Raw genomic sequence first — 27,280 nt, 5'->3', positions numbered from 1 at the left:
ATTTACGCACTCCCGCCGGAGGTAGAGACGAGGTACGAGCAGTACGAGCATGTCCTCAGACCTGCGGCTATCAAAAGTCGAATGACAGCCCGGCCCGGATACGGCAACTGGGAGAGCTACCCCTGGGGTTACGTTCATAATTTATGTGCAGCAGGTGAATTGGGACAAGGTGGCTGCTCGCTGGCGCATTCATTTGATTTGGCCAAATTAACATTTAATTACGCTAATTGTAACACAATACAGAGGTCGCTTTACTTGGACACAAATTGCATACAAATGCGACATGACAAGCCAAAGAAACGTATACTTAATTTACACAATTCTCTGTCGCCGTTCTATAAATATTTTAGGCCATTTCAGTTGTGTGCAGATTGCAGCCAACAGGTCCGTTGAGTGTTGTAGTTGAGCGCCACAAACTTTTCTTGGCATCATAATCCTGATTAAGTCCTTGTCCTTGCCGTCATCTTCGTTCTGCCTTAACGTGAAGGTCCCCTCCAGCTTACCAAACGGCAGCCAGTGACAATTGACGACAGTTTTAAATAACCACTTGCCGACAGCAATTTATTTAATTAACTCAATTGGCTATATAAGAAGATTAAAGAGCAGCCAGCTAAGTAAAGAACGTGGCTCAAAGGACGCCCAAATCAAGGCCCTAATTAGTTGGCTTTGCCTTAAAACAAGACAACTTAGATCTGAGGTAAATGCTTCAAATTATACTAATTAAAATTTTGGTGTGAACCTGTTTAGAATTGTAAGCGTCATTCGTGTGCTTTACACTTTGACAAATACTTTTTTCTTTAACCTGTAGTCAATAAGTTTTGTGCATTCTGTTCAAAAGTGTTTGATATGGTTACAAGTTAAGAACTTTTAAGTTTTTTCTTTGATTTATGATGATTTATGTTCTATTTTCTAAACACTTGGAGAGAAACAAACGCTGACCAACAGCCGCATTTATCACTCTTAAACACGCTGCCACACACAGGTTTGAGTTGTGTGTATGCAAATATTGTGTGTGCGCAGATGACGTCGTCGCCTTGGCCCCACAAACCGTCAGAATAAAAGTTTTATCAATAAAAAAAAGGAGGAAAATGCAGCTCAAAGTGTGGTTGCAGCAACATGCAATTGTTTGTGTTGTGGTTGTTGTTGTTATTGTTAACCCTTTTGCTATTGTTGCATTTGCTGTCAGTCGAGGCAACGCCCTCTCCTTCTACTCTTCCTCTCCCATTTCATGGAGTCCATGGCTGCATGTCCTCACCTTCGTTATAGGGAAAGTAGATAGATTTCCATGTCGTCGTCATGGCATTTTGTTGATGTTGAGCAAATTTTTTGATTTGCCACAATGCACAGCAACATTTAAATTGCATTCAATGTGTAATATCATTTGCAGTTTTTTAAAGGTAAGAGCTAAGTTCGAAATGCAGTTGCTCCATTTGGCGTCCGTCGACAAGTCAATTTATGTGTGTGTGTGTGTGTGAAAAGCCATGCCAATATCACATTTTGAATTGTTTCCAATCGACATTTGCGTCCTTGAACGAATTCAGGCACCCAGTCTTTTTTATTTCTACTCTCAGAGAGAGACGGGTGTGTGTGTGTTGAAAGCAAATATTGCAATTTGATTAAAACATGCAAATTGTATCTGGGAAAGCGCACCCTTTGAATAAACTGCTCGCGCCCGAAAGCACGCAATACAATTTTCATCGAGCTTCAGATGTTATCGTAGTTTTGTCGGTATTTGCTTTGCCTGCCTATATTATTATAGTTTTTTTACTTATGTGCTTTGGCAATGAAGTGCTTTTGCAATTTGATTAATACATGTTATCGAAATCGTTTGTCCTTCTTATTAGATATCTATCTATTTATGCTCTTAAGTAATCAGGTCTTTTGCCAAGCAAGTCGTTCTATCATCGATATAACAACCTCAATGAATCTCTAATGATCCACAAAAACATATACAAATGTTATTGAAGTCAATAAACAAATGCACAACTGCTGCATATTTATTTTATCAATCTATATTTTTAGTCGTATAACTAGAAATCTATTGTCATGCCAACCGGTCTTTCATTGTGAACCGCTAATGAACTTCTAATGAAACTCTAATGATTAATGTCTCGGATTAAAACATGTACAATTATTAAGTATGATAAACAAGTGCATAATTTTGTCTTCATTTTTGCTTATATATTTATCTACTCGCGTGTACTCACAAACCGTGACCCAATGACCTTAATAGCATTGATAATGATCAATCAGAACATTTGGGAAATCCAAACAATACAAATTAGTTTTATTTGATATGTCAGAAGACAAGAATGTTACCGTAATTAATAGCCCCATGGCTTTCACATGTCGCTTATACAGAATCGTTCGGATATTTAATAGTTTACCTGGAAAAAGGACAATGTCTGTGCATATTAAATATATGTGTGTATGTCAAAAGAGCAAATCAATTGAATTGCAATCAGGCTCTAGATTAATGGCCCTTTCGAGGTGCAAAAAAAAAAAAACATTGAATATACATATTATTGCAGCATGGCATGTATGAGGGGCGTTTTGTTATTGTTGTTTTATCCTCTAAACAAATAAGTAGAACAAACGCGACACATAATCGATAAAACACAACAAAGCCACCAAAAGGAATGCAGCGCAGGTGCAAGGACTGTGCCCAATGGAGTGGGCTTTGATTAACAATAATATTCGATGCCAGGTGGCAATGGGTCAGTTTATCAGGTCATGATTAGAAGGGCGACCACATGACTAGCACGCATAGATGGATGACCATTGATGGAATGAATGAACGAGGTTGACGAGTGTGTCCTTGCCATTGTTAATCATACTTATTATTTTTAAATATACGAAAGGGTAGTCCCACAACACATGTTTGTAAAATCGAAGCTAAGGCTCCTCTATCCTCTTCCTCCCGTGGAGACAAATGAATTGAGCATTTTGTTTATCTTGTGGTCTGCTTGACTGAATGTTCAGCTAAGATTTATTATTAATCAATATATTAATAAATAATCCTATTGACGTTTCGTTCTGGACACGTGTGATTCATTTTAGCGCTGCATCAATTAAATCACCTTTCAACAAGCAAAGAAGTCGGCAGGTACGCGCTTTTACAGGTTCGAGCTAAGATATAGTGAAATTAGCCAAATATTTAATATCTACAAAGACAACAAATAAACAATATTTCAATTTGTTTACTTAGGAAATTAAATGCTGGACAATTGTAAATTGTATATTGCAGCCAAGCTTGAGTTTCGACAACTAATGATGTACAAAATATATTGTATCATAATGACTGAAAAAGTTTCACAGTGCTGATAGTCAGAGTATCTTAAAGTAAAGCCTTTTCGAGTGTAGAACAGCGAACAGCTCACAGCAACGCCCAACCGTCACACACCATTAATAATTTCCACAGAAAAACCGAAACTCTTAGAATCGTTGGGTCTTCGATTTTTGTAGTTTGACAGACGACAACGTACTTGACCATTTCCATTTGCCGAAGGTCCTGCTGTGACTTAGTCCATGAGCAGAATACGATAGTTGGCATGCCCCGTGCTACCGAATTTGTGTGTGTCGCTTGTAATTAAGGTGAAAGTCGAGGGGACTAGCTCCCTCTCCACCTACTTTCCTTGACCAAAGGGGTGGCTATTCAACTGTTTGTTCTAAGAAGTTATTGATTAAATTTACTTGTTGTGTGGGGACACGATTTAAGGCGCGTGTACTCTATAAATCTGTCCATGCGTACACAGATAGAAATAAATCAAGAGCTTGATTTTAAGGCTTTCATTGAGAAGAATACACGTCTTGCTTTACAGAAAAAGAAAAAACCCACTTATTGTCATAGTTATTTGAACACTATTTAGAACTTAGTTCAAGAGCTTTTAGCTTGATTAAAGAATTTAGTATGAGCGAGCTTGAACCTCGTTTTTCTCTCTGTGTACCAGTCTATTAGTTTTACTGCGTCGTCCTCGACTTCTTTACCTTATCATAACTCAGTTTTGTGGCTGTTGGGGCAAATGCATTCAAAATGAGACGAACGCCAAGGGCAAGCAAGCGTTAACATTACGGATTATTTAATATCGCTCATACGTCACGTTGGCCTCTAGAAGTGACGGCAACGGTTGCGCTTATTCTGTCACTCTCGGCACGCCCCCCTGCTCTTATCTCACTTTGCTTTATTACAAAATCACTTTCCACTTTCCACTCCGCTCCGGCAAACTGTCTTTTTGCGAGCCTTCAGCCTGCCAGGTGCTGAAGTGGCGCACGGATAAGCGGACGAGTATCTGCTTAAAAAAAACAGCGTACGAATAGGGCGTGGACGCCCTGTGGCTGCCTGCCACACTGCTAATGTCGCATTTTCAAATCTCTTTTTCTGTCGCATGCTCTTTTTTAATACCCTGTACCCGTTACAAATAGAATACTCAAGTTGTGCAAGTTTGCCCAGCTGGCAGTAGAAAGCTTTTCCCCAGTCACATTCTCGCTTTTTCCCAGATCTCAGCAATGATAAATTTAACAGGCCATTAGTAAATGAATTGTACCTATAATTATTGATAGTTCGAAAAAGTATAGATAATTATACATTTCCACGCACTCTTTATCGAGCTATACACAGAAAATGCTCGTGGGCCTTATTGAACGCAAATGACTACAGGGTAACTGCCAATTCGGCACTCCCGACTGCAGCACTTAAACTTAGTTTTCTTTTCGATTTGACAGACTTTCGGAAAGGTCTCCAAAACACAATATATAAGATTAAAATGGTTGTTTGCTTCCTAAGTATATTGTAAACTAAGTGACGGATTTATGACAAGTATCTTAAAAAAAATAAACTTGAATCTTGGAGCATCATCAATCAATATGTGGCAAGGTGGTAGGATGATGATGTATTAGTTTGCGTAATTTGTGGCTTTTGAGAATTTTATTACTCAAAAAAAAAAAAAATTACAACATTAATCGCGCAATTAAAGTCAGACGTCTGAGTTATTTTAATATCGTGCGACCTACAAACATTAAACAAACATAACAATAAACAAATTATTGCTGCCGACTTTCTGGCGCTTGAGACAGACATCCCAGCCAAAACGCATAAAGCGAGTACTTGTTTAATGCCCGAGTCGAGAAGGTTCGACGTATTAGTGCCCATGGCAAGAGTTAGTCAAACAACCATTTTTTAATAACCTGGAAAATGGCAAATCAAAAAGCGTAGAGTTTTAAAATCGAAATACAATTTGTATTGTATATTGACACATTTTTATTTAACAAATCCTTTTATAGTAAAAAGAAAGTTGCATGAAAATGAATTGCTATTTCTGAAGCGTATATACTCTTTATTATTTTTTAAACGAGTGCAAAAAGTCGCACGTTAAAAACATTTTGAATTGTTTAACAATCCAGTAAGAGGCTGAGGTTTCAGTTGATTTTTATTATCAGGATTTAAGGCGCAATTTAAATTGAATTGAAAAAATTGTGTTTGGATTTAAATGTCAGCTTAATAAAACAAAACCAAGAGAGAAAAGCTATCTGAAACACGCCGACGATCAAATATTCTTGTAGATTCAGTTCATATATATATTTATATATATATACCTATTACCAGAAAGTATCTAAATACAAATATTTCATTACACTGCAAAAGAAATTGTACTTCGACTCTACCTATAGAGCTATATCACATAGATGTTGATGGTATTTTGCTTTTATTTAAGCTAAACTAACAAATGCCAAGTTTGACTATCTTGAAACGCAAATAAGTATTCAGGGCAAAAGAAAATAACATTCTAGAAGGCAATAAATGTGCAATTACTATAAAGAACAAAAGTTCGTAATGGCCAATTGGCAAATGTTGTCAGGGTTAGCTGCCTTTCTTTTTTGCCGTATTTATGTAAATTTCTTCTTAAATGCCCATTAAGTAGCCATTAGCAAGTTTCCGCTGCAAATTGTGCAGAATTTAAAGATATGGCAAATATTAAATAATTTATATACTGGCTAATTTTTGGTTTACATTTAAACATGTTGCCTGATGAACTTGTTTTGATTGCCAGCCGGAGTATGCAACAATTAATTTGCGTGAAATGGCGCAAATTCTAAAGGCTTCTTGTGGAACTTTCTCTGTTGCGCGGTTATTTTGTGGTTTTGCCACCCTTTTGCCAGCTATTGCCACTTTTTTCCTAATTTGCGGCCTGGTCTGATTGTTGCTTTTCAAGCCAGCTAATTGTGGCTAACCTTAAGCTGCCGCGCCGAGAGTGTACCCTGCCGTCCTTTTTGTTTTTGCCACGTTTCGTTGATTTGCCGCATTTTGGTTTTTGCTGCAAGACGCCTCGAATCCCTGACCCAATTAGTAGTCAGTCACAATGCACTTAAGTGCTGGCATTAGGCTGGTGCTACACCATTTCATACAATTGGTTTCTCACTTCTTCATTGCTGCTGATTTTGCGGCTAAAATTTCAAACATAACACTTGCCTGAAGCTGGCTGGCTCAAGCTATATGTGAGCCATTAATTATATGTACTTATAATGCCCAACAACAAGGTTTTAGTACCAAGTCTTAGATGTCGGTTCTAACTTCAGCACACTTTGCTATCGACTCTAGAATTGCAAGCGCCATTTATACTTTTCATAGCTTTAATTTGTTGAGCATTGCAAATGGGAATCAATCCCGAATAACAAAGAGAGGCAGAGAGAGAGATCTTCTCTTCTCTCCAAAACAGTCAGACTAATATTAGTTTTATACCTATAATTTGTTATTTAACTCTATCCCAAGTTTCAGTTTCAACATTCTTTAGTAATTTAAATGCATTTTATTTGTGCTATGCTCATAATTTTCAATTAGTATTCACGCGTTTCTATTTCATTAGGCACCAATTGTTTGAGCTACTGTTATAAATTCAATATAGCGCTAATGCAAGTATCTCAATTGGCACTCATCTTTAATTCAGATCGTCCCATTTTAGATTGACAACCATTTATATTTAGCTACAGACGTGCAACGAATTGGCTCTTCATTAGAAATAAAACATATAAAAATCATTAGAGAGAGATTTTCCTGCACATTAGTGCCAGGGGATCCATTTGAATAGAGTTGCAGCCTAAGTCTGTTGGTAGATTTGTGTACGTGACAATAAATTTCGATTAATCAATCACCTCAACTTGGGTTCGAACTACATTTTGTAATTACACATTGAAATTTCATTCGGTTGCAGGACAAACCACAACACACAAACCACGTAATCAACGCTTCCGTTGGTAAAATGCGGCAAATTACGAACAAATAATAAAAAGTTCGGATTCGAATGTAAATTTCGATTATGCTTACAACATGCTGCAAATAAATGGGGGATTACAGTAATATATTCTCATGAGTAACATTCGGAAATCCAGGCTTATCTAAAATAAGCTAGACTTATTATCTGTGAGCATATAATTAGATTTAAACAATATTTTCCCTTTCAATATATTACCCAGCTCAACATTAAATTGTACCTAAATGGAAAATATAATTTCTTAAAGTTCGTGGCTTAATTTGTTGTAAAGTGCAATTTTCTGGCTACATTTTCCAGTTGCATAGGTAGAACTTGGGCATTCCGTGAAACTTTTGCGACTGCTTCGTTTTGGTGCAATAAATTAAATCAAGTTGAGCAGAAAAGCCGCCGGCAGTTGGTTCTCACTGGCAATTTTGCAATTCACGAATGGCAAATCTGCAATTGAAATGCAGACTCACCGCAGGACGAGTTCGCATTGCATAAATTGCATATTGCGACAAATGTCGGCGCTTTATGAGAGATTTCTATTATCTGTTGCTCTTCTTCTTTGTTCCGACAGAGTATCCTGCTACTGATGTTACTTCGTGGTCAGCTCATGAGGATTTGGCTGGTCTGTTTGTGTGCTTGTCGAGGCTTTTAGTGCCAAATTGCAGGACGACTCTCGCAATATCGAGGGTGGATCGACAAGTAGAACGTTGAACAACAAGCAGCTGTCTACTTGGTTTCTCTTTTGGATTAAAGGGACAACATATTATTAGCTCGATACTAACCCAAACAAAATATTAGGCCAAATCGTTTATGAAAGAACTCTGGGAAAAGATTAGAAACTTCAAAAGTATGAATCCCTATCGTAAATGGGTTCTTGATTACCTTTTGTACTTAAAGGTTAATTGATTTCAATATTTTACGGTATAAAAATGCCATCGACAAATGTATAAATACCAAGGAGCAGGGCGAACTCTTTCGTAACTTTAGAATTATGCTTAACAAACCAAGATATAAAATTAACGACTCAATTTGTCAACGTGCTCAAGAATATGTATATCAAACGGAGGCGGAGCGCATGCCTCCCGTCTGTTACAAACATTTGCAAAAACCTATTTTTATCATAACTACTTAATTTAAAATGTTGACCCAAATCGACAAAATGGCAAGGTTATACATCACGTTTTTTTTTCAAAATCATGGTAGGTGCGAAAATCGAATCTTTTTCGATGATTTTTTTAATATCTCTGGTAATAGCTCCGCGCGGAGATATGACGTACCAAAACGACATAGCTCCCCGCGGAGATATGACGTTCCAAAACGACATAACTCCCCGCGGAGATAAGACGTTCCAAAACGACATAACTCCCCGCGAAGATATGCCCTTCCAACTCATCACGTTTTTTTTCAAAATCGAGGTCGGTGCGAAAATCGAATCTTTTTCGATGATTTTTTATTATCTCGGGTAATAGCTCCGCGGGGAGATATGACGTTCCAAAACGACATAACTCCCCGCGGAGATATGACGTTCCAAAACGACATAACTCCGCGCGGAGATATGACGTTCCAAAACGACATAACTCCGCGCGGAGATATGACGTTCCAAAACGACATAACTCCCCGCGAAGATATGACCTTAGGACCTTTACGATTTTTTTCAAAATCGAGGTCTGTGCGAAAATAGAATATTTTTCGATGATTTTTTTAATATCTCGGGTAATAGCTCCGCGGGGAGATATGACGTTCCAAAACGACATAACTCCCCGTGGAGATATGACCTTCATATCTTCACGTTTTTTTTCAAAATCGAGTTCGGTGCGAAAATCGAATCTTTTTCGATGATTTTTTTAATATCTCGGATAATAGCTCCGCGGGGAGATATGACGTTCCAAAACGACATAACTCCGCGCGGAGATATGACGTTCCAAAACGACATAGCTCCCTGCGGAGATATGACGTTCCAAAACGACATAACTCCCCGCGAAGATATGACCGTCAGACCTTCACGTTTTTTTTTTTCAAAATCGAGGTCGGTGCGAAAATCGAATCTCTTTCGATGATTTTTTTAATATCTCTGGTAATAGCTCCGCGGGGAGATATGACGTTCCAAAACGACATAACTCCGCACGGAGATATGACGTTCCAAAACGACATAACTCCGCGCGGAGATATGACGTTCCAAAACGACATAACTCCGCGCGGAGATATGACGTTCCAAAACGACATAACTCCCCGCGAAGATATGACCTTAGGACCTTTACGATTTTTTTCAAAATCGAGGTCTGTGCGAAAATAGAATATTTTTCGATGATTTTTTTAATATCTCGGGTAATAGCTCCGCGGGGAGATATGACGTTCCAAAACGACATAACTCCCCGTGGAGATATGACCTTCATATCTTCACGTTTTTTTTCAAAATCGAGTTCGGTGCGAAAATCGAATCTTTTTCGATGATTTTTTTAATATCTCGGATAATAGCTCCGCGGGGAGATATGACGTTCCAAAACGACATAACTCCGCGCGGAGATATGACGTTCCAAAACGACATAGCTCCCTGCGGAGATATGACGTTCCAAAACGACATAACTCCCCGCGAAGATATGACCGTCAGACCTTCACGTTTTTTTTTTTCAAAATCGAGGTCGGTGCGAAAATCGAATCTCTTTCGATGATTTTTTTAATATCTCTGGTAATAGCTCCGCGGGGAGATATGACGTTCCAAAACGACATAACTCCGCACGGAGATATGACGTTCCAAAACGACATAACTCCTCGCGGAGATATGACGTCCCAAGACGACATAACTCCGCGCGGAGATATGACGTTCCAAAACGACATAACTCCGCGCGGAGATATGACGTTCCAAAACGACATAACTCCCCGCGAAGATATGACCTTACGATATTTTTCAAAATCGAGGTCTGTGCGAAAATAGAATATTTTTCGATGATTTTTTTAATATCTCGGGTAATAGCTCCGCGGGGAGATATGACGTTCCAAAACGACATAACTTCCCGCGGAGATATGACGTTCCAAAACGACATAACTCCTCGCGGAGATATGACGTCCCAAAACGACATAACTCCGCGCGGAGATATGACGTTCCAAAACGACATAACTCCGCGCGGAGATATGACGTTCCAAAACGACATAGCTCCGCGCGGAGATATGACGTTCCAAAACGACATAACTCCGCGCGGAGATATGACGTTCCAAAACGACATAACTCCGCGCGGAGATATGACGTTCCAAAACGACATAACTCCGCGCGGAGATATGACGTTCCAAAACGACATAACTCCCCGCGAAGATATGACCTTACGATATTTTTCAAAATCGAGGTCTGTGCGAAAATAGAATATTTTTCGATGATTTTTTTAATATCTCGGGTAATAGCTCCGCGGGGAGATATGACGTTCCAAAACGACATAACTTCCCGCGGAGATATGACGTTCCAAAACGACATAACTTCTCGCGGAGATATGACGTCCCAAAACGACATAACTCCGCGCGGAGATATGACGTTCCAAAACGACATAACTCCGCGCGGAGATATGACGTTCCAAAACGACATAGCTCCGCGCGGAGATATGACGTTCCAAAACGACATAACTCCGCGCGGAGATATGACGTTCCAAAACGACATAACTCCGCGCGGAGATATGACGTTCCAAAACGACATAACTCCGCGCGGAGATATGACGTTCCAAAACGACATAACTCCCCGCGAAGATATGACCTTACGATATTTTTCAAAATCGAGGTCTGTGCGAAAATAGAATATTTTTCGATGATTTTTTTAATATCTCGGGTAATAGCTCCGCGGGGAGATATGACGTTCCAAAACGACATAACTCCCCGCGGAGATATGACGTCCCAAAACGACATAACTCCGCGCGGAGATATGACGTTCCAAAACGACATAGCTCCCCGCGAAGATATGACCTTCAGACCTTCACGTTTTTTTTTTTTTTAAATCGAGGTCGGTGCGAAAATCGAATCTTTTTCGATGATTTTTTTAATACCTCTGGTAACAGCTCCGCGGGGAGATATGACGTTCCAAAACGACATAACTCCGCGCGGAGATATGACGTTCCAAAACGACATAACTCCCCCGGAGATATGACGTCCCAAAACGACATAACTCCGCGGGGAGATTTTCGATGATTTTTTTAATATCTCGGGTAATAGCTCCGCGGGGAGATATGACGTTCCAAAACGACATAACTTCCCGCGGAGATATGACGTTCCAAAACGACATAACTCCTCGCGGAGATATGACGTCCCAAAACGACATAACTCCGCGCGGAGATATGACGTTCCAAAACGACATAACTCCGCGCGGAGATATGACGTTCCAAAACGACATAGCTCCGCGCGGAGATATGACGTTCCAAAACGACATAACTCCGCGCGGAGATATGACGTTCCAAAACGACATAGCTCCGCGCGGAGATATGACGTTCCAAAACGACATAACTCCCCGCGAAGATATGACCTTACGATATTTTTCAAAATCGAGGTCTGTGCGAAAATAGAATATTTTTCGATGATTTTTTTAATATCTCGGGTAATAGCTCCGCGGGGAGATATGACGTTCCAAAACGACATAACTCCCCGCGGAGATATGACGTCCCAAAACGACATAACTCCGCGCGGAGATATGACGTTCCAAAACGACATAGCTCCCCGCGAAGATATGACCTTCAGACCTTCACGTTTTTTTTTTTTTTAAATCGAGGTCGGTGCGAAAATCGAATCTTTTTCGATGATTTTTTTAATACCTCTGGTAACAGCTCCGCGGGGAGATATGACGTTCCAAAACGACATAACTCCGCGCGGAGATATGACGTTCCAAAACGACATAACTCCCCCGGAGATATGACGTCCCAAAACGACATAACTCCGCGGGGAGATATGACGTTCCAAAACGACATAACTCCCCGCGGAGATATGACGTTCCAAAACGACATAACTCCGCGCGGAGATATGACCTTCAGACCTTAAAGATTTTCTTCAAAATCGAGGTCGGTGCGACAATCGAAATTTGTTCGAGGATTTTTTTTTTAATATCTCGGGTAAATAATGTCTTTTGAAATGCGTACGGATCCCTACCATCAATTGGTATTCAAACAAATTAATCATCAATGAAAAATGTTGTTAAAAAAAAAAGACCGATTCGTTCATAAATTCAACCTTTTTGATGATTTTATGGAATATTTCCCTCAAATAATGTCAGATTTTGCAATTAAATACCATTTTTGACTCGTAATGATCAGTTCTAACGATTGGCATCAAAAAAAGGAAATCCAAAATGTTTACCTAAATTGACAAAATGGCAAGGGGTTACAACACGCTTTTTTTTTAAAATAGAGGTCGATGCGAAAACTTTTTCGATGATTATACCCTCAGCTTTAATAGCCGAGTCGATCTAGCCATGTCCGTCTGTCTGTCCGTCCGTCCGTATGTATGAACGCAAGAATCTCAGAACATAAAAGATCTATAGACTTAAAATGTTTGAAATTTAGATGTAGGTGCTCCTAGTGCCTGTGCAGATCGAGTTTGTTTGTTTGTTGATAATCGATAACTTACTCCGTTTCCAAGCAATCGATAAAAATTTGGTAAATAATAAGAGCTAGGTCTCCAAACTTGACATATAGCTTCTAAAATAGAATATATATATGCATTTGATGTTGGACGAAAAGAGTTTCATCCCCTAGTCGGGAGCTCCCGACTAGAACCTCATACTTGTTAGGTCCAAAACTGTTAAGTAAATAAATGACCCTCGCACCACAAGCCACAAGCTCAAAAAGTTCGTTTAGTTCTCATCATCTAAGCTAGATTTTTATATTATACTTGGTGCCATGGGGCAAACTTTTAAATTTTGCGGTTGCTTTTCGGTTTGTGATTTCGTTCAGTTGACTTAACTTAGTTGTTCAATGTAACTGGGAAAGTTCCAGGATTCTTATTGCACATGTCGATAAATAGAGCACTATACTTATGGATTAAGTCGCAGCAGAAGCCAAGGGTCAAGAACCCTAAAGCAACACCCCTCAAATTACAGTCCTGACTGAAGTGAAATGCCGAAAAGGCGCACAGGCAACAAAAACAAAAGCAAGTGCGATGCGTCATTTCCAGTCGTGGGCAGGGGAGATCTGGTGGCCTGAGGTTGCCAAACGTGTTGAATGCCCACGGTTCGGCCTATGACATGCCAGGATTAGAATGTTGGCAGCCTGTTTGACTTTTGGCAGCACATTAAGTAGCCACAGACTTTGTAGCACTTAATACAACAGAAGATGCAGCTCCAGGATAAGGTCCACCCACTCTCTGTCACGAGCTGTGGGCGCCTGGTAAATAATTTGGTAACTTGGGTTTCTGGCTTAAATTACACATGCAATCGATATTACTCATTGCGCTGCTAATAAAAGTAAGTCTCGCCCAACTAGACAGGCGAAATTCAACCAAATATTTGTCCACATTTGTCTATGTATATGTGCACATATATAAGTATGTATATATATATATATATATTAGTCAGCGTATGTATCTGTTTGCTTAGCACACAATAGTTGCCCCTAGTTACGCTCGGGCCAAACAACAACTATCAAGGGTTCCGGCTTGCGGCGCTTGTTCTGGCATTTATTTCTGGCCTTATTAATCCTTTGTGTATTTTTAACGATGAATTATACGACTCGTCTGTCCCAATTATTCTGCTGATTTATGAAAAGTGCGCGCTGCAAATGCTTTTTTACACTTTACATACTTTTTTGTTTGATTTTAGCTGTGCTTATTTGAGTTTGAGAAACGTTTAAAGTTCAATGGGAATTAACATTTTTGACGTGGCAGGGATACATTTGTGCTTGATAATCAAAGAAATGTTTCACTCAGATTCAATTCAAGTCTCTAGTAAATAAGATTTAATGCCTTTGCTCGAAATATTAATTAAATTTTTGATCTACCCAATCAATGACAATTGGGACAACTGGCAACTGACAACAGCAAAGCAAACAGTGAAGGATTGAGATAAGAACGCCGCGAAGACACTGGGCTCTGGTGTAGAAGGCAAGCCGTCAGCATGGATTTGTTCGAGTTGGCAGCTTGATTTAATTTGACATCGTTGTCTGGGCGCAGCAGACACCAGGTGAGGCAGCTAGCCCAACCGAAGCAAACATAACTTGAACATATTTTTACTTGCACGCACTGGGGATTCGACAACTTCTTCCATTTGGAGTATTTGATTATGCGACTTTAATACATCCGCCAACTTTAAAGCTTGTAGCTAAATAAAATGAATTTATGATTATGTGTATTCTAGAGGGTATTGCCTGGTCAATCATTTTTGTGCAGCTGGTTCTTTCAGCCTTTGACTTACGGCAAAGTCGATCCAATGAAATAGACAAAAATTGCAATTAAGTGTAATTCCCAGATTTTTCCTCTATGTATTCATTTTTCCTGTGATATTGCATTTTCCGCAAAGTGCGAAACCTGACTTAAATGAATACGTAGAATTATTTTTTTGAATGGGTTTCAAGCTGCTCGAATGAAAACCATGCAAGAGTTTTCCACGCATTTTCCATGACATTAAGAGTTGTGTGCAATCGTGGAAATGCGTATTCATTAATTTTTTATGCAGAAATTTGAAAATAGGCTGAAAGCTTCTTGGAACTTTAGCGTTCGCCCTTTGTCCCATTTCCACTCGCAGATAATTTAGCAAAATTTTGCATTCTCAAAAGAATTTTCAGTAATTTAAACACAATTATTTTCTTAACTTTTCGAATTTTCCGAAACCTTGGCTTAGCGTACTTTAAGATTACATAAGATTCCATCGACATATAGCACGTGTATATAGAAACAGATAAAGCTCAATAGTGTGCACATTGACACCTACCTGTTGTTCCATTTTCTGATTCCGGCTGCTAATTGCAGACATTTTGACTTGGGCTTTGCTGCACTTTTAGCCGATTGAATTGTTGTTTTTAGACAAGTTTTCGCTATTTACGGTTATTCTTGTTGTTGTCCCTATGGAGCACACAGAGAGATATAGCCGATCGTTAGTTAGTTAGTTTCTATCATTAAACTATGCGGATCAGATGGCGAAATTAAATTAGACGCATTTAACAATATGCAATGCACTCAAATGTGCAAGCTACTTGTGAATGTGACGCATATATGCATGTACATGCATGCATTTGTGTGTGTATATACTCCGTTATGTGGTGCTCAACATGCATGCATGCATATGCTCATATGTGTGTGTGTGTGTGTGTATGCGCGCGACAGCTGCCGTGTAATGTTTGTTGAAAAGGAAATTTATTTGAAAGCAAATGAATGCAGCAAAACAAAACCCGAAAACGAAGGCGCAGAACGCGCGTCTGGGTGAATGAATACCGCAAGCGAGCTCGAAACGTAGTGGGACTGCGGCAACAACGACAACAACAGTTTAGAGTGCTCTACTTGGGAGTGTTCGACCAGCCAATACCCTGCATTCAGCGCACAGCTGTCTATCTGTTATATGTCTGAGTTATGTTAATAACAATTACTTTCAAAATATAGATTTATTGTTACTAGAGAATTTTCAAACTGCTAATGCTCTCTAGTGCCTGTTACTTAAATATTCACAAAATCATTATACCCTTTACTATATATCTTCAATGGGTAAACAATCATCTGCACACCTGGTTGTCTGGCACTGTTGTTGTTTCGTGTATAGTTACAGTTTTAATAGTTGTCGTTGTCGTTGTCGTTGTCTGTATTCTTTAGTAAATAGCACACGCGACTACAAATCTACATGTGTTTGTACATATGTGTGTATGTAGCTAATACTAATACTAAAACAGAGAAGAACAGTAACCGGCAGTTGTTGTTCGGCATGCGATCAAATTATGTTCGGTTTGTTGTGGTCGCGCGACGAATCGAAATGGGTTTTAATTTGACTTTGGCACCAGTCGCATAATTTTTAAACATTTCTATGGCAACTGTTCAATTGGAATTCATTTTGCACTATTTCACAAGACGTTGCAAAAATACATCTGTACATACATATGTGTGTGTGTGTCTGAGTATGCATGAATGTATGTATGTAAGTGTGTGCATACACACATTCGAAGCGATAATTTTTGGCGCGTCTTTTGCTTTGGCAACGCGACGAATTCTCCGTCAGCGAACCACACGCGACCGTTTCAAAATAACAACTGACGAAACGGACCAGCGGTCGCGGGCCACACCAGCTGCACTGGCGATTGGAATGTTCCGGCAATGAAACTAGCAGCAGAGCCGAGCGCCGCGACAGGACTTCGGGACAACATCCACCGTCGTGCACTGAAGGGAGTTTCAGAGTGCAAGAGAGTGCAGTAGCTCTCTCCTCTCTTAGTCAGCACTTCAGTTCTCGCATTTGGCTTACTCTTTGCCCGTTACCCATATCAGATTGGCTGCGGCCTGGCAGATGTGCATTGCTTCCCATTCAATGTTCGAGGGAAGCGTAGAATTTGTGTGTGTGTGTGAATATGTGCGTTCATATGTGTACCATTTCATTTATATGTATGTATATGCATGTAAAGTAAGTGTCTGATGGGTATAATCTTGGCTTTCATGGTATAAAAGCTGGTTACTTCACTTGGAATGCATTTAAGCATGTGTGCGCCATAAATGTCTAGATATCGAGTCGTACAGGATTACCCATTTACATACGTATCCCATGCGTAGAGTCTGAACTGCAAAGTATATGCATACTACAGGGTATCAAAGAATATGTTTGGCATTTCGATGCAGTATAAGAATATAAGTATATATACATATATATTATTAATACATGGCTATCAATCGATTTTATGGCTTTCTATATAGATCAACTATCTACTGTATCCTATGTTAGTTAGGCGAAAGATCGAATCAAAATAAAATAGAACAAGAAGTTCTAGCTCCCGACTAGGCGATACCCTGAACCCTCTTCTTCCAACATCAAATAACATACAATATAATAATATAAAAATATAAAATTCATAAAAGTATTTAAAAGTATTCTCAGTTTCTAGCAGATATCCGAGTATTTTAGCACTTATCTTTTAGCACTTTATCTTTTGTAAAGCTTAACTGATTTAAGTACTTCCGAACTATTGTTGTAGAGTTATTTAATTAGTTCGTAAGGAAAGTAAGAGAAAATTCTACTGAAGGATTATCGAATGGCCTTTCCTTTGACAGCTTTTTATAAGAATATAAATCTTTAACTGAATTAAAATGAATACAAATCTATTCAAAAAAGTTTCGAATTAGTTTTAATAGTTTCAAAACTGTATTTTTTTAAGATAAGTAAGAATAACTTAATTATTTATTCGATAAACAAATAAATAGACCCATATTGTCAAGCATAAATTCGTTTGCAGTTTTCTTGTCATTTTCAATTTCCCTATAAGTATTTTTCAGGTGTTGAGACTCCCAATTTCATAAAGCTTTATGTTCGATGAAGAGCGTGAGCTGACGCGAATGAATATATATATATATATATATCCTAGAAGAATCTATACTTTTTCTTTGTTTCGCTCTCGGACGGTGTCGCCTGCTGTTGGGCATCCAATTGGCGCTTGGGCATCAATGGAGGTGGGCTTTCTCTTGTGATGTAGGCTGGCGAAAGGGGGCGTGGTGCTCGCAATATCGATGTCAGCGGCGGCACTGGGCTAGCACTGGGCGCAGCTGCTCCGTTGGCTGGCGTCTCGCGACCATCCTCCTCAATGGGACCCAGGCGCGAGCCGTGCACGGAAGCCAGCTCCGACGGGGTCTTGATCTGGGAGCCGAGCTCGTCGCCAAACTCGCTGGCCATGCCCATGCCGATGGTGGCGCCGACCTTGGCGCTGGCGCGCTTGAAGTGATCGCTAAGCTTTATCTGCACCACGTTGATGAACATGGATGTCAAAGCCAGGCCGAATATCAGGTAGATCATGCTGACCATCACGTAGAACGGATTGCCTGGCACCAGATCGCCAAAGCCAATCGTGGACATCGAGATGAAGACAAAGTAGAAGGCGTCCAGGAATGACCAGCTCGTCTCAATGAATGTGTACCCGACGCTGCCCAACAGTATGTAGGCAATGAGCAGCATGGTGGCCACCGAAACCGGCAAATTGAACTCGTCGTCCACCTCGAAAGTCTCGGGATACGGCGATGTTGGCGTCTCCGGATGCGAGGTGCCCAAAGACTTGCCAGCCTCAGCATCGCCGTCTGCCTGCGATTCGGCATCGGCCGGCGCATCAGTCATGCCAAAGAACATGCTGGGCCGGCGTATAGCCATGTCGTAGACCGTATTGAATCCAGTCATGGCATCCCGCACCTGCTGTTGCTTTCGAATCTGGCGACAGGAGCGAGTGTAGTAGACGCGCCTCACATACGCCCACAGAAACTTGACGCAGCGCGTGAAGAGTTTACCCAAATCCGCCAGCACAATCAGGAACATCGGAATGCCAATGATGGCATAGATGATAGTCAACGAGCGTCCCACAGTTGTCTTCGGTGTAATGTGTCCGTAACCTAGTGGATGAGACAGTGAATCGATTAATCTCGTGCTATTGCAATCGAATATATATTATACATTATATGATTATATTATATTAATACAGATAACTAGCGAAAAATCAGGAAAATAGTTTTATAAATAAACAAATAACAAGTAGAACATCAAAAAAAATCTTAGATTTAATAGCACAGCTTGTCCGGATCCACTTCCAAGTGTGTCTAAGATACTTTGATTGCCGAGTCCTTCCTGCCCTTGGGTGTTTTACCTATGGTCGTGATGACGGTCCAACAATATATGAAGCAGTTGACAAAGTTGAATGACTTTTGGCCTGGATAACGGCGCAGACCCAGCTCTGCCAGCGTGTTGAGCTCATCCTCGAAATTGCGCAGCTTCTGGCGTGCCAAGGACTTCCAGTCATCCTCTCTGGCAAAACGAGTGAAAGTATTCAATGTCAAAACCCAACTCAACTTGGCCGACAAGTAACTACCTCATGTTGTGACTGACTGTCCACAGATTGTCGATGAAGTCGCGCTTCACCTTGCGCACCTCGCACTTGTAGATGTTCTCGGACATGCCCTCCGTGTAGCGGAACAGCAGTCCGCCAAAGCCCAGCAGCAGGATCAGCAATATGATGTGGGCGATGCACTCGTTCCGCAGCCGTCGCATCTCGGCCATGCGCACGGGATAGTCCAGCTTGAGGCGCCGCCACTCGTGCACCGCCTCCAAGCGCAGCCGCACCAGAAATGCCCTCGACATGAACTTATTCGTTTCCGAAGTGTCCATTGGAACCACAGATGTGGTTTGGCCCACACGCTGTCTACTCCTAAAAAGGTTACCTAACCGCCTTAGGAGTGAGGGTTTCTCAATTGTACAAACTTCCGTTTCGGTGGTCAGTGTCTGAGGCTCTGCATCAATGGGCTGTGGCTTCTCCTCCTCCTTCTTCGGCCGCTCCAGGCTGGCTGTGCGCTTTGCCCTCACTGGTCGCTCCAGGCTGGAGCTGCGCTTGGTCTGCGGCTTGACAGTTGGTTCCAGCTCCGGCACCTTTAGGCTGTTGCTGCGCCTCACTTTGTCCAGACTTTTGAACAGCGCCGCCTCCGCAGCTGCAGCTCTTTCGGCTGCCTCCACATAGGCTCTACGCAGTTCTGTGCGCTGCTCCTCCTCGCTGAGCTTCATCCTGACGGGCTGCTCGACCGCAGACTCGCCTACCTCCACATATTCCGATTTGCGGCTGGATTGCTCTGCCTGTGCCGCTCGCTGCTCGGGCGTCTTCGAGCGCCTCTGGGGACGCACGGGCGATAGAGAATTGTTTCGACTGACCGAGTGGCGCTCCGGTGGCCTGGGTGCTGCCTGGTTGGTCGGCGGCGGGGGTGGTGCTCCACGAATGGGCACAGCCACATAGCCTTGCAGCGGAGTTGCTGCCTTCTTGACCTTGGTGTGCCTTTCCTCAGTCGTGTCCGCGTCGGAGGAACTGAACTGGGTGGACGACTCCTCGTAGCCGCTGCTGCGATTGCGCAAGCGCACAGAGGGCGCCTCGTGGCGCTGCAGGCGCAGGCTCTGCACCAGTCGGCGGCGCTCCTCCTCGTCCTGCGGCAGCTGGAAGCCGTCGCTGATCTTGCGGTAGTTTTGCAGCAGCCGCTTGCGCTCCTCATGGTCCAGCTGCTGGCGATGACGCACCTTGTGCTCCCTGCGCTCGCGCTCGAACAGCCGCTTCTCTGTCTCGAAGCGCCGTCGTTCCTCCTCGAAGCGCAGCATATTCTGCTCCAGCCGGCTCAGCGTATTCCCGTTGCTGCCCCGCTTCTGCTGCGCCATGTACTGTGACTGCGAGCTGCCCGTCAGCTCGCTCTCGCTGGACTCGTCCTTGTGCCGCGGCGACGACAGGCTGCGTTGGTGCTTGATCAGCAGCTGGTGGGCATCGGGAATGCTCAGCTTCTCGGCCTCGCGCGGCTGACTTTGGCTGCGCGCTGCAACGCCCGCAAAGCTTTTGTCCCTACGCCGCAAGATTTTGCTCTCGTGGGCGGACATTACACCGGGCGGACGAATCTGCATGGACACGTGCTGTGCCGCCGCGTCCTGATCCTCATCCTGATGCGCCCCTTGGTGGTCTGACTGCCACCGGCTGGCGTCGGGCGTCTGCTCGCGCTGACTGCGTGCCATGCGGCGACGGTGTCGTATCTGCCTGGACGATGCCACAGCTCCCTGTTGCCCGGCATTCTCCATGGCGCAGTCCAATTTCAGAAATGCTGCTTATGCTCAGAGTTTACTTAAACGTTCGTCTCACTCTCTCGCTCTCTCGCTCTCACTCTATCTCTTTTCTCCGCATTGGCTCTATTTTTATCACACGTTCATATTTTTATTTCAATTGCCCAAATGGAAAATTATTTCTATACGTAATTATATCACTTTCGCGTGCAATTTCTTTTTATAGCGCTCGACCAGGCGTGTTAAATGTAATAAGCGGGGCAGTTCCAATTGACTCTCAAGTCCCAATATCTCTCAATCCACATAATTCATATTCATACTCAGATTTTCGTATCTCTGTTCACTTCACTGTCACACTCCCTCACACATATACACATAGGTATATATTTATATTTCAGATATATTTATTCTGAAATAAATAATTCTATTCGAGAGCACGTCGCGCCTTTAACGTATTCACTGCTCGCTACGACGTCGTCTGGTTTTCAACTGCTCCGCACGAAAATATTCAAAAATGTTGTATACATTTTTTGAAAAAAAAAAAAAATACTTATCAAAAGCAACAGCTGTTTTTCGCTCTACGGATCGTCGTCAGCTTCTATGTTCTCGTGTCCACCACTGTTCGATTTCCGTATAACTTTTAATTTCAATAAATAAAAAACTTGAATTCTCATTTAATCATATGCTATCTAGATTATTTATGCAACACAGATTTTCATAAGCAACATTTGCAACAGCAATTTCTGTTGTGCCCAAGTGCGTTCAGGCTGTGCACAATATTCCAGCCACGACTGTTGAAAAGCTCTCAAAGCTCTCGTCATCTGTTGCCGTCAAAATGTGCTCCACAGAACGCATTTAAATTTAGTATATAAATTAAATTTAATTAATTTAAATGCTTCGATGTTGTCATCATCTATCTATAATTTACAGCGACCGTATTAATTATAAACTCTATTATAATAATAATACATCATTAACTATTGTTAGAATTTGTTTGCATTTCTTCTTCCCAAAGTAATGCTTAGTTTCAAGTTTAAGTCTTGGAAATGTTCAAAATATGGCGGGCATATGATATAAAACGAGTCACGATTTTGTAATTTATCTGCCCTGATAATTCTTCTTAAACAGAATACCCTGTAATTGAATTTTTAGTCTTCGGTAGATGAGTTCATCTTGGACCACTTGGAAAGAACATCAGAACATCTTCCCATAGAGCTATTTGATGTATCCATATTATCCAAACTTCTGTATGGATCATAGTAAAGCTCATCAATGTCAACTTTGGTCAAGATATCTTCAAAAGTTAACAATATAATCTTGCAGACATGACTATGTCGAATTGGCTGTTGACAATGATTAAGAATATTACATTAGGAGAGGAGTCTGCTTCTTTAAGAATAAGGATAACAGGGATAACTTTTACATTTTTAATCAAAATAAAATAAACAAAATAACAAAACAAATTGATCAGAAATTTCAAATTCGTTTCAAATTGTTAACAAAGAGATATTAATGCCAGGAATGGTATATATATATTACGAAATTTAATTGGAACTCTTTGAAATCTTTTAAAATAAGTCTTGCACTTCTATTTACGCTCCCGACTGATATTTCCTTCCGCCTTCCGCTTGCTCTGTTCGCGCTGTTCGTGACTTGTTTCTCATAAATGTTTTGTTTAAAATTAAATAAAATCACACTCAATCTGAAGGCATACCGAATTGCCTGACTATGTCTGTGAATGAAAATTCTAATGAAAATTCAATTATAATTCTTTTTCGATATTCGCGATCAGCACTTGTGACGCCATCCCAGCCGAAGCGTACATAAATATTTTGGCAACAGAGAGCAGCATACATATTCCGAATGTGGATTTCCACAAGAATTTAATATCAAATCAATTCGGCCAAATACTTTAGCTGTGTGATAGACGTGCCGCACCAGCCACACGTGGCGTATGCGTAATGCTTTCCCGTTGATGACGGATCCAGTTCGCAATTAACGCTTGCCTGTGTTTATTTATTTGATTGCTTGGGCTTTTTATTCAGGAATTCCTGCTTGAATTAAATACATATCTGAGCATGTTCAATAATTGTTTACCCTTCAAGTAGGGATATTAAACGAAAGACGGACGTCAAAATAGATTTGATTAAGTGTAAGCAATTCGTGAGAATTTCGTCTGATTCTAAATTTGTTTTTAAAATCTTTTATTAAGAACGATGACAATTTTCCAAAAATTTAAGACAACTTAATATTTGTCTGCACACACACACACGCACGCACGCACGTATAAATGTGTATTTATATATATATATACATTCATATATTATCTCGCATGCAAATGTTTCTTTTTTTCTTCTATTCTATATAAATAACACACACGAGGTACTTTCGCCAGCAAAAGAAAAACATGGGAAACTATTTCCATTTTTTTGTGTCACATACTTTTCATGAAAATGTTGACAAGTTCTTTAAAATAAGTATTTACAGCAGATATCATATATGTATATATATATATATATATGTATGTATATGTGACTAAATATAAAATTCGTGACAAATTGATAATTTTTTATTTGGCTTACGTATCTTAAATGCACAATTCGTTCAGGTCGCGGCAAATGGCCAAACTCACCGATTGTCGTGTAAATGGTGCAGCTGTAGACCATGGCATTCCAGAAGGACCACGGATTCTTTTTGATCGCATCCTCCTCCTCTGTTAGGCCGGACCTGAGCAGAGTCTCAATTATCTCCTTATGCTCATTCATTATCCGAAGCACATCGCCATCAAAAACCGATTCTGGCAACTATCGAAATGGATTCTCATTTTTAGCTCTTGTAATAAGTTAAAAGTTCTATTTTTGTTTACCTACCGTACGTGCACGTGGATTTTTTGTCATTTCTCGCAGTTCATTGAAGAACATTTTTTGCTGATATTGCAGGTTCTTTATTTCTAGGGCAGCGGGACGAACTGTTGAAGAGATCAGAAATCGGATATAAATGACATGTTATATATTTTCCTTATATTGATTTTTTGCGAAATTTCCTTGAGGTTCAACCAAATATTAAACATAGATTTGCATAACTCCTAGTCAAAGATCATGATTCACATTTTGTTGAATGCTATTTTCACACGGCGACTAGAGTATGGCACAGTCGTGTGCATCCGGCTGCAGCGCTGTTTGTTTATTTTTGACCGAGTTTCGAATTAAAGAAAAAACATAAATTTGAATTTGAATCGAATAATTGACGTTGTGGCTGCTCGCGCTAAGCTAAAGTGATTTTTACGCATGTTTTTTAATGGATATATAATAAAAAATATATATTCGTAATTTTCAATTAAATTTGTTGAAGGATTAGTTTGATTATATATAGAGTCGGCTGATAATGCTAATCTAGAATATATTATATAACTTTTACAGGGTCGGTGCTCCCTTGTAAATGTTTCATTATATTCAGGATGAAGTTACACTAATTACATACATATATAATAATATATATATATATTAGCTAGTTTGTCCCATCTGACTGGATGGGAATCAAAGCACAGCTAAAGCTCTTTCAAGATGTTTTGACTTCTTCGATTCGATGAGGCAGTAGAGCTAGAGTCTCCAATTCAGATAGATTTCTTTTTCTTTAGCGATCTTTAAAAACGCTAAATAGATTATTTTATTTCAGTTTGGCATTCACTGCTTTGAAGTAACAGTCTAAGAGTCACCAGACCACATATAAGACTCTTTTCAACTGATAAAAACGAAAATCACACAATGAACAGAATATTTCGCAGTCGGCGGAAAAGGTTCTACTGTTAATCAGTAAAACCAGAGTGAAACGAATTTATATTCGAGAGAGAGAAACTATGGATATCTCCAGCGCACCGAAGATTGAATAACCTTGTAGAAATGAGCCCTTTGCCAACATGTGAGAGCAATAAAGCTGATGCTGACATACAGGAAACTTCTTTTCGACCGATCGTTCCTATATCAGCTATATATATATATATTGAAAGTCCGATGCTGATAGGATTTTGTATGTAAGAAGTTTGAAAGTCTCGAAGCTAGCCTCTCAGGGTTTGCATAAATACGGACTTGGCTATATCAACTCGATTCTTGATGCTGATCTACGCTATATAGATTCTATATGGGACTCGATTCTTGATGCTGATCTACGCTATATAGATTTCTTATGTGTGTCGAACAAGTCGACTTCTATGCGTTACACATTTCATGACAATTTTATGTGACCCTGGACAAGGGTATGAACAACTTAGAAAGGCCTGCACCTGAACGTGTGCTAAGCACATGTCCAAGTGTAAATTGATGAAATGTAATTCTGAAAGCAGTTTCCATTTTCCAATCATCAGCTGCAATTACTGAGCTGCTGCTGTTAAAATTAATCATCTTCCTTGTCGATTGTTTATGCCTGGGGGCCATTTGCTGTGATTCATGTGTGTATTTCATTGTTTTATTCTGCACGATCATCCGCTGCTTTGACTAAATTATTTGTGTATTGTCAGTAGACATTGAATCCGATCGATTGGAATAGCTTTACGAGCCAACATGATGCTGTCCAGGTATATATTTGTGTATACAGCCTTTGGTTGGGCTAAACTGTTCTCAAAACAATTGCCGAAGTGCTTGATAAGCAAACAAATCATCTGCAAGATTGTTTATACGGACGGGCGCGAGTACCGTGCCTCATCGGATTCGAATTAGCTGCACACAAAACATTTTAGAATTTCACGAAAGAAGTTAAACATTTGGTTATGCTTAAGCTACATGTGCTTGCTTCGCCCTATTCCTACCTTCGACCGTGCGAAAAAGCAGAGCTCCTCCGACGCTGTAGAGGGCCAGGACTATCAATAGGAACATGTGTGTGAACCATTGTCTGGACCACTTGCTAAACTTGTTGTACATAGCATAGGTGAACTTCTCGCCGAAGCTCATGCCGGACTTGGTGAGATCAAGGAAGCCCTCGTAGCCCTTTGTCATAAAGTTGCCAGCTCCAAATGGATTGTTGACAGGCGGCCAATAGGGACCCTGGGTGCCGGTGCCCGTGTAATTTGTCTGTGAGGTGAATGGCGGCTGTGGCTGTGCACTGGGCGGCATGGATGAGCCGCCCATTGCCGAGCCGCCGTAATTGTTGTATATATTGTGGATATTGATGCGCGGCGGCCTATTCGAACGACGCGAAGGCGGCGGCGTGCTGGGTGTTGGAGTTGGGTTCTGCATCTTGTATGTTGATCTAAACTTTATCTAGCCCTTGGTTTAATTTGCGAACATTTAGTTTTTTATTTAGTCATGACAGCTCGTTTTGATTGTTTAAATGGACACTTTTCTTGAACGAAGCACGTAGGTATTTAATTTATTTTTATTTATTTTTTTTCTGACGATATTCTATATACTTGTATCTAGCATATTTGTATTATTTTTAATTCTATAAGCACAAGTTTTTGCCTCCACGTCCACTTCGAACGCGTCGCGATCTTTGGCGCCGTACGCTTCTGCTGCGGATCGCTTCCGTCCGCCTCGTTCTTGATTTAGACTCAAACTAAGGCAAGCGTATTCACAACATTATTGTCGCTCTGCCCGCCGCGAATCTCGTTTCGGCAATGTGCACGAGCGACCACAGTGACGACAGCGGCATCCATGAGGTCACCATTCGACCATTCGACCATGTTGCTGGTCTTTTGACGCGACGACTCTCGCTGAGCTCGTGGCTCGAGCAGGCCAGAGGCAGCTAATGCCCGATGACCGATCTCCTAATGATGTTGGCCATTGTCAGTTCTTGTCAGCAGCGAACGAGCAGAAGACGGATTAAGCCAAGCTACCTAAGAGTTTGGGTTCACCTGGTGTACGAGTTCGCTTCGAATGGCAGATAATTATAATTGTTTAGTTAACTGAAGCCAAGTCTCGATGAATCATATTCAAATTATTTAAATAATTCCTAGAACCTAATGCGTAAATACTGCCTAACATATATATATATGTATACGTATACATACTATATATACATAGATTATACATACATAATATATATAGAAGGCAACTACAAATTGTTATTTATACAAATGTTTTCGCATTTATTCAACGCTTGACACTAATGAATTCCAATTTTTCTCGAAATATTTTGCGTTCTTTCTTAAAAAAAAAAATAATAAATAAATAAATAAATATTTTACCAACCAGAATCAACCGAGTCGTATGCCAAAATCATTGAACGCACTGCAACTTGGCGTCGTTGTCCATGTCCAATACTTTTCTGGCAATCCGATAAGACATCAAGGAATTTTATGCACTCTAACGAAAATTGTATGAAAACTGTAATAACA

General features: G+C 40.6%; 2 protein-coding genes across 6 annotated transcripts in view; both read right to left on the bottom strand.

Annotated features, from left to right (window-relative positions):
• ktub (Tub domain-containing protein ktub) overlaps window positions 1-16,443 on the bottom strand; it is a 36,598-nt gene extending 20,155 nt beyond the window's left edge. Inside the window, exons 1-2 of one of the 4 annotated variants that reach the window (XM_015173872.3) lie at window positions 16,290-16,443; window positions 15,139-15,269 (exon numbers count right to left, since the gene is read on the bottom strand). In XM_015173872.3, coding sequence (XP_015029358.1) covers window positions 15,139-15,180 — 42 coding nt within the window. In that variant the 5' untranslated portion in view covers window positions 15,181-15,269; window positions 16,290-16,443. Of the gene's footprint in view, window positions 1-15,138; window positions 15,270-15,925; window positions 16,064-16,101 lie in introns of those variants that run through there. The other 3 variants (XM_015173873.3, XM_002049781.4, XM_070209727.1) reach the window with 3 other exon arrangements.
• A 1,055-nt stretch (window positions 16,444-17,498) lies between these two features.
• Window positions 17,499-26,723, bottom strand: LOC6626682 (potassium channel subfamily K member 18). 2 transcript variants are annotated; one of them, XM_015173871.3, is made up of 4 exons: window positions 25,754-26,723; window positions 23,823-23,920; window positions 23,585-23,756; window positions 17,499-18,767 (listed from the first exon to the last, which is right to left on the bottom strand). In XM_015173871.3, the coding sequence occupies exons 1-4, from the start codon at window positions 26,178-26,180 to the stop codon at window positions 17,755-17,757; spliced, it is 1,710 nt and encodes a 569-aa protein (XP_015029357.1). In that variant the 5' UTR covers window positions 26,181-26,723; the 3' UTR covers window positions 17,499-17,754. The 2 variants fall into 2 exon arrangements, with proteins under 2 accessions (XP_015029357.1, XP_002049819.1); XM_002049783.4 differs by lacking the exons at window positions 23,585-23,756; window positions 23,823-23,920; window positions 25,754-26,723 and adding exons at window positions 19,019-19,176; window positions 19,241-21,474.
• Window positions 26,724-27,280: the final 557 nt, after the last annotated feature.

The sequence above is a fragment of the Drosophila virilis genome, chromosome 5 (genome assembly GCF_030788295.1).
Source record: "Drosophila virilis strain 15010-1051.87 chromosome 5, Dvir_AGI_RSII-ME, whole genome shotgun sequence".
NCBI classification, from domain to species: domain Eukaryota; kingdom Metazoa; phylum Arthropoda; class Insecta; order Diptera; family Drosophilidae; genus Drosophila; species Drosophila virilis.
The sequence above is the reverse complement of the archived record's forward strand: the minus strand, read 5'-3'. Positions and strand labels throughout refer to the sequence as shown.